The sequence below is a fragment of the Solanum pennellii genome, chromosome 3 (genome assembly GCF_001406875.1).
Source record: "Solanum pennellii chromosome 3, SPENNV200".
In the NCBI taxonomy this organism is placed as follows: domain Eukaryota; kingdom Viridiplantae; phylum Streptophyta; class Magnoliopsida; order Solanales; family Solanaceae; genus Solanum; species Solanum pennellii.
In genome coordinates, this window is record NC_028639.1 from 4,787,144 (window position 1) to 4,795,696 (window position 8,553).

The 8,553-nt window shown below is 32.8% G+C and overlaps 1 protein-coding gene across 2 annotated transcripts; it reads right to left on the reverse strand.

Moving 5' to 3' along the window:
- Positions 1-2,667: 2,667 nt before the first annotated feature.
- LOC107015349 (ruvB-like 2) lies at positions 2,668-7,541 on the reverse strand. 2 transcript variants are annotated; one of them, XM_015215597.2, is made up of 3 exons: positions 6,711-7,541; positions 4,763-5,465; positions 2,668-2,946 (listed from the first exon to the last, which is right to left on the reverse strand). In XM_015215597.2, the coding sequence occupies exons 1-2, from the start codon at positions 7,463-7,465 to the stop codon at positions 4,811-4,813; spliced, it is 1,410 nt and encodes a 469-aa protein (XP_015071083.1). In that variant the 5' UTR covers positions 7,466-7,541; the 3' UTR covers positions 2,668-2,946; positions 4,763-4,810. The 2 variants fall into 2 exon arrangements, with proteins under 2 accessions (XP_015071083.1, XP_015071082.1); XM_015215596.2 differs by lacking the exon at positions 2,668-2,946 and having other exon boundaries at positions 4,607-5,465.
- Between the last annotated feature and the right edge of the window lie 1,012 nt (positions 7,542-8,553).

Here is an 8,553-nt window from a genome sequence, read left to right on the forward strand (position 1 = left end):
ACTCTGTTTATCACCAACAAAACCAAAATCTAAATATTTTGTGGGATCAGTTATCCTACTATTTTATTCCATCATTTATATGAAATAATTAATTTATTATTTATATGAAAAAACCTCTTGAGTTAGATAAGAGAAGAGATATTGGAGTTAGAGAACATTTTATTTTTAATGTGATAATTTTTGATATAAATTTAAATTTAGTTAAATCTAAATATTGATTGGAAAAACAATAGGAGATTGTATTTTTGACTTAGTATCAATTCAATTGTATATTTTTTGTTTTGCATTCAGTATTTGGTATCCCTTTTGAAATTTAATTTAATTTAAATTTGTGGTGAAATATTTATCATAGAGCGTAAATTATTAACTAACATAAAAAAAAAAAATTATATTCAAAGTCTGAACTCAAAACCTCCAATATGGAACAATTCAATATTACGTTCCACCTCAAAGTAACAACAATAACAACATATATAGTGTAATATCGTATTTACATAGATCATCCAGCGAAAAAAAAAAATTATCAAAGTAGATAAGAAAAAGAAAATAATGAAAGTAAAGATATCATAATAAGATAATATAGAAAGCAACACGATAAAATATTCCATAAAAAGAACAAAAAACAACAGATTTCACAAAAATCGAAGGATATTAATTACAAAAAAAATACTATAACTACGAATGTGAAAGGACAAACCAGGTAGCATGGTATTATCTACTAAGCTTCTATTCTAAATCCTCCATGACCTTTTATCTATCTATCTATCTATATATATATATATATGAATTTTTGTTTTTCTAAAGAATGATGAATTGATTTCAATTAAATAATTTTTAATATTTTAACTAAAATTATTAAATTCTGTCAAAATAAATAGCACCTCCCTACCAAAAATAACCAACACAACTCATGTGGGGTTCACTTGTTACTTAACAAGTAGATTTATGGATCCTCCTTGCTTGCTTCAAAACATTAGATTAAAAAAAATATATCTTTCAAGTTTATTTGTTTCCTAATTAGGATAATTAAAAAAATAACTAGAAAAAGAACATGTGAAAAAAAATCTACTATGAGAGAAGTTAGAATTTGGTCATATATATTATTCAATTATACCATCTTTTCACTCTTTTTTTTTTGTTTTTTTGCTTTTAAAAAAGGAAAATCCTTTATTAAATATCTTAAATTAGAAGAGTTAGGACTTGAGACTTGCAATTTTTGATTTTGTATTAAAGTAAGTAAGCAAGTAGGACCAAATGGATCCACTTGTCTATCAAATAGTAACAAAGAGTTATTCACCAAATAACTCTTTAATATGATTTGGGTATTGATTTAAGGCCATAACATTTATTTTATATCTATGTGAGATGTAAAATTGTTAATAATTTGTGTAACCAATCTCTTTTAATAATTTTTTTTCAATTGATAATTTAGTGAAAACACTTAATCTTTCTTGATTTTCTTGAAAATCTACACCCGATTGTTCACTAATTTCCTCTACTTTTTTTTTTTTGGTTTATATCATTATCTAACTCAACTTCAATTAAGTTAGTGGCTTATACTTCTAAAGAGCATTCTGCTACCTTTTTGATTTAATTTTAACATTGTTTTTCAAAAAAATTATCACGAGCATCTTTCTGTGATTTTATCAAGTTATTAACTTTTCTTTTTCTTTGAAGTTTTGAATGACCGAATTCATATTTTCTAGTTAACATACTAAAATCCAATAAATATTTTAAACATTATTTACAATATCAAATAAAATATAATAAGCATAAGACACAAATAAAAAATAATATTAGAAATTAGAATGATATTACCGGATTCAAGAACTACGAAGACTTGATTTTCGAAAATGAATTGAGCTACTGCGATATATTTTTCTCCATATTTAAGATATAAACTGTAAGTGGTGACATTAGGCTAAGCCTATTTTGGAACCTCAATCTTTAGCATTTTCATTTTATATTTGCCTAAATGAAAATTAAAATAAAAAAGTTGATATATCATGATATCAGATGACATAGATAATTCAGTGATTAAAATTAGAATACATGTTACATAAAAACTTTCATAAATTATTTTATTTTTCATATAATTTAATTCTTAAAAATCGAAACGTGATATAACAAAAAAGTATCTGTCTCAATGTATATAAGTAGATAATCCTTACCCTCTACCTCTTGAATAGGTTATATGGAAATATAATCATCATATTTTATCTTTTACCTCTTATCATTATATCATATCTTTGCCTATATTTTAAAAAGTTGATATATCATATATCATATGATAGAGCAAAATAAAGCTAAGATTTTTCTTTTTCTAAAGCATGGGAAATGACACATCCAATTGTTTTCATTGCTTTTAATTGGACTACTAAAACCATACATTCACCATGTGACAATATCTTTAGAGATTTTAGCAGCCTATACGTCATCGTTCATATGTCATAGTATAATGCATATTCACTATATAATAAGTGTATTACTAATATATACACTAACTATATAGTGATTATATATGCTCAAATTTGTCCCGATCTGATACAAGTAGGACAACATTTTTTAGAGTCCGAGCAACATAGGTAGAAATCAGCAAACTCAATTAACAAACAAAAGGCAAAAGAGAACATTCACCAAGATTAAGACGACAAAAATGCACTGCAATTAACCAAGAACCATGAACATAATATAGCAGCTCCACAAAGTTGGTTATCACACATAAAACAGGCAGCCAATTCACAAACTAAAATAACGCCCTCGCGCCCTCAAAAGACGAAGCAAAAATGAGAAAGAACGTGTAGCTCATGAACAATGTTAGTTAGCTAAAGGAACACCAAATTCATTTCTATCTGGAGCTTGATCAAACATCATTGAAGGCTAGTTTCTCAGTATTGAAAACATGAACATCCATCATCGCTATTCAAGAACCCTTCTTCTCTGTATCTGCATCATGAAAAAGTAAGCTTGGTGATCAGTTATGTCGTCCAAACAGTACACAATATATAATTTTGATCTCGTTTTTACTCAGATGCCACAAATGGAAGGAGAAGATATTGTTCTAAAAGGAAATGTTTACAGCATAGTTCTACATGATGTACAAAGATCCAGTTCTTTAGTATAATAGCTAATTAAAAAGAATAATCCAAAGAAAAATCTGGCATAACAGAGAAAAAACAAGACAAGTACTCTTTTTTCTTTTTTTTTGATAATCGTGGTGTCTGAGCCAGCTTGCACACAACTCGACTAACTCCAGAGGATACCTGCTACCTCCCATCAACAACAGCAATAGATACAAGCTAACTCCATGGGAAAGAAATAACATAGTGTTTTGTCTCTGCTAGGATTTTAACCTGAAACCCCATGGTTCTCAACCCACTTTGTTGACCACTACGCCACACCTTGGGTGTGGTATCCATTTTCTTTTGAACTATATGCATTATTTGACAACATTTCCATTTATTACTTCCAACAAGTTCTCTAAAAAAGGAAATAAATGTTTCGATGGATTTAAGAGTTTAGACATAAAGACATGCCTCATGTTGTCGAGTAACTTTTCAGCATAAAAGTATGAAGGATTTGACTCAACAATCAGTTTGAAATTAGATATAGTCTCACACTAGTGTTTGTTTTCTTTCATCAACAGTCACCGATGAAAAGCTACACTTATACAACAGATATCATGTAAGTGTTGAGTGTCGGTCATATGATGAAACAACAAATACTATCACAAATTCAGCAGCTAGTAGTATAACATCATCTATGGAGATAACGGACGAAAAGTGTAACCCGTGGGTATGCAAGATTCACTGCTCAGCAATAGAGCTTCAAGTTGAATAACAAGATGGTATACAATTTTCTCCCTAACGTATAGTTCAGATCATGAGCCAATGTTAATTGCAGGAACTAATGTCAGAATTATGAACCCATGTACAAGATGCTAAGCCAAATTGAATCCAAAACGCATTATAACTCTGTTCCACAAGAACCTCATGCACCATGTTTCATCACGAAATAGCAAACGTGTGTGTCTAGACACAAGTTTTAGTATGTCCTTTGAAGACAAAACAGAATTACATCTTTTAATTCTTCTTTCATGACTCAAAACTAGTCTTCCCAATATGTCACCATCTCTAGATAGTAAGAAGCATTCAACCTTTCAGAAGGTTAAGTGGAAACGAGATGAATACACAAAGCTTAAAGAAGGGAAAAGTCCCGCTGGACTTGCATTTGAAATGCACTCTCTTCTCATCCATTCCATTCCCCAAGACTACCTCACCCACACCTGGACTTACTGAGTACTTGAAAAATTATTCTATCTTGTTTGCCTTTCTCCCTCCAACCCTTTCCCATCTGAAAACATTCGGAGACCCAGGTGAACAAATTCTTTTGATAAGCTACCTCATTATCCCATATCCTTCCCCTTCATCACGACTCTTTCTCTGCATCCTAATCCTCTCTCTCTCTCTTGCATACCTCATCTCGTATTCAAATAGAAAATCAATCTCCAAATTTCCCCACAAATCCAAAGCTCGCCTAATTGTGTATCATCTATGTGCCTAATGTTCTAGCTCACATAATTAGCATATGCCTTCAGGAAAAGATATACAGAAAAATAGAAGCTGATGCACTTCCTTTTTTACTGATAAGTAAACGAGAAAAAAGAAACCGGGGGGAGGGAACTATATTCAAGTAACACAAAGGTCAGAAAACATAAATGAAAGAGAAGAAATCATCAAACAAGAACCAGGTAACTAAATACTTGGCCAAAGCTAAGTTGCAATCTCCTGAATCCCATGTCGAGAAGGTTTTAGGACACCATTGCAGCAGTTTCATCTTCTTCGGCCTCTCCGGCTGGCACTTCGTTAAACATATACTGGCTCTGATACTCCATCAAGTACTGTGTGGATCTCTTCACATCATAAAACAGATTATAGACTCGAGTAATATCTTCCACTTCAACAGCCTTCCCTTTGCGCTTTTGGCAGGCCAATGCTGCAGAAGTGATAAGATGGATGGCGTATCTCAAAGAAGTATTAACCCCAATCTTGGTCAATAAAACTTTTGCATCCTCAGACATTTCTACATCCTCCTCTTGGCATCTGATGTCCAGGATTTTGCGAATTTCTTCCTCTTTGTAAGGTTGTGTAGAGATGATGAGCAGGCGATCAAGAAAGTCAATCGGAATCCCGTGTGGGGATCTGTAGTTTGTTCCCCGGATTGTAGTAATGCCTCTATTTGTAGCAACAACCAATATAGGTGCCATGTCATTCTCCAGAGCTCGGTTTAGGAAAGAGAAACACTCAATGTCAAGCATATGTACTTCGTCAATGAAGAGGACACCGGGCACAATCTCTGCCTTCCCTTCCTCCCTCCACTCAGCAACCTTGGTATCTATTTGTTCTCTCACTTCAGCACGAATCTCACCAGTATCACCCGTAAATAGTGCTAAAAATCCCTGTGTTCTGAAATTGAGATGAGCTGATTAACATATTTAATCTAGTGAAGTAGGAAACAAGGAGATACTTTTAAGATGTCAGATGTTTTCAGAGGCAACTCCAAAACTCAAAGCATGAAACTTAAAAGTTCTGCAAATACACTAAATAGGAAAGACATGAAACTGTGGATGGCAAGTAGCATCACTAATTAGTAATCTGAATTGAAGCAGAGAAAAGGCCAAGGAAAGAGGAAGATACAAAATCTAAGACTAGTAACATAAATAAATATTTGTTAAAAGTAGTCTATCAATCTCAGAACTTAGGAAGATCAGTCTCCTATTCAAATGTTATAGTCCATCCCCCCTATGAGGCCAAAAAAACTACCATAAAATGCAAAATACAACCAAACATAATGCAGAAAAAAGAGAGGATAAAATACAGTTCACCAAGAGTGAAGGAATTAGCAAGAAAGAAGTAGTCATGTCAGTTCCTAGTCAAAACACACCACATTCATTCTTTTGGCAACATTTTACTACAAACATGAATGTTGTTTTTGAAGCCAAACCTGTCAAATGATCACCAAGAAAAGCTACTAAATGAATACTCATTGTATCCCCGTGCATTACTAGCAAAATATTTTATGATAACATAAAAGCTAACTTAGCAAAAGTATCTTATAGGAGATGAATGGAGTAAGACTATATGGGATATAGTGCTGCGCTTGACTTCTAAAACCTTTTGACAGAACACTTACTATTCCAACGACAACATACCCAGTGTACTCCCACAATGTGGGTTTGGGGAGGTAGAGTGTACATAGAACTCACACCTACCTCAAAGGTAAGGAGGCTGTTTCCATAGACCATTGCCTCAAGGAAAAGCACTCCAAAGCAGTTCAGAAATAGAAGCAACAGAATTACAAGAATCAACCGATAATAACAAAACAGCACAGAGTAGCAGTTGACACTTACTTACTCTTATTCCTATTGAAGAACAATTACCTAGGGTAATGCAGAAAGGAACAATTAAGTAAGCAATCACAGATAAATCAAAATCATTCCTTCCCAACAACACAACAAGTGTAGTCCTGTCAGCTCAAGAAAAAACAGTCCAAAGCAGTCCAGAAAAAGAAGTTAGGGAAGAACAAGTATCAACAGATAATAACAAAACAACGAACAGAAGCTACAACAAAACAATATGATAATCGAGCTACAAGGAATCAAAAAAATCATTTCTTTCAATAAACACATAACATTAGTAGCAAATTAATACCTGCTATTTATGACATCGATTTCGTGAAGGGTAACGCAATGAACAATCTCCTTGCGCTTCTGCAGCTCCCCTTCAGGACATTGTACAAACTTAGTCTGAGGTCCCATAGCATCATAATCCCTCGACCTTGAAAACGACCTCCCCAACTTCGTAATCTTCCCAGAAGCCTTGTCAATAGCAATAACATCCCCACTCTGTACTTTCTCTTTCCCTAAAGCCTCAATCATCTTCGCCCCCAAATCATAAACCGTCTCCATATCAGTAGTCTTCAACGTCAGTTTCCCTGTTTTCGACGCAGCTCCAGCCACCGCCGGCCTATCAATATGTACTTCCACAACTTCACCTTCAATAACTTCAGCTTCTTCTTTAATTCTCACACCAATTGCTTTACGAAAAGCCTGCATTAACGCTTCAGTTTTCGACATATCAAGTGAATAAAGTTCGCTACCAGCAAGCATAGCAAAAGGGGTTTCTTGCCCTAACGATTTAGCCATACCCATAGCTATGGCTGTCTTCCCAGTTCCGGGTTGACCCGCAAGGAGCAGTGCACGACCCGCAATTTTACCTTGTTGAACCATTTTAACAATGATTCCGGCAGCTTTTCGAGCTGGAATTTGACCTACCATACCTTCAGAGCTTAATCGAGGTTCGAGTGAAGAATCAAGGCCAAGACCTCTGATATGAGAGTGTGCCCCTATGCGTTCTATACGGGTTAGGTCACGCATCTCTGAGATTTTCAACTCCCCCATTGCCATTGATGAAGCAGAGGAGAAAGAGAGACAGAGAAGGTAGCAAAAAAATTAGGGTTTAGGGTTTATGGAGGATCGATCCTATAACAATAATGTGAGTAACATGAAAATCATGCGAGTAGGGTATTCGGGTCGGGTCGGTTATCCATCAAAATTCAAACAAATCAAATAAAATATTATCTTTATTCATTTTGCATTTTTTAAAAGTCAATTTATCTTAAACAAAAATTTAGATATTTAAAATCATACTAAAAGTACTATAAATGACAATTTCTTGCATATCAATATAATTAAAAAAATAAAATAGTTATAAAATGTTAATCAAATTTCTTATAGTTTTGACTCTAAAAAAAATAGAAAATCATGACAATTAAAAGTTGACAAAGTGATTGTAGTACTCGTTTTATGATTTCATAAATGACAATAGTGAAAATTATGGTTTAAATTAGAGAAAATGCATTAAAGAAAATCTGAACTTGGTCCGATGACTTACTTTATCACTTAAACTATACAGACATTTAAATACTCCTTTAACATCTTAAAGTGAATTAAATATAACCCTAAGAGATGATGTGGCAAAAATAATGAGTTCATTCACCTAATAGCGTATGAAGGAATTAAAAAAGAAAAACTATTATAAAATCATACACATGTCATTTTTTAATAGATCAATATATAATTAAAATTTTAAATATTATTTTCTTAATATATTAACTTTTATTAAGCTATATGATTTTTCTTATTGACCCACAATTTTTTTTAAAAAAAATTCTCTTTATTTTGTTGTCTTTCGCATTAAGCTTCTTTTCCATTGAAGCGTCCTTTTTTTCTCCTTCTTCATCTTCAATTCTATTAACTATTTCAATTTCACCATTTCTTTAGTAATCCACAAAATTCACACACTAACATCTTATTATTGATGTCAATGTCACACTTATAAATTGTGTTGATTTTCATCGGAACTAAGAAATTCTTGTATGTTCACTAACGAAAAAAAAAGAGAAACAGAAGATGTGATGGAGTTCGTTGGAAAATATGAAGAGAAAAAAATGGGATAGAAATAATGAATAAGAAGGAAGAACAAAGAAGTGAAG

Bases quoted from the DNA above. Each gene is read 5' to 3' on its own strand.
- LOC107015349 (XM_015215597.2), bottom strand. From the start codon at position 7,465: ATGGCAATGGGGGAGTTGAAAATCTCAGAGATGCGTGACCTAACCCGT. The intron at 5,466-6,710 runs GTATTAATTTGC...TCTCAATTTCAG, and splicing joins ATCGATGTCATAAATAGCAG to AACACAGGGATTTTTAGCAC.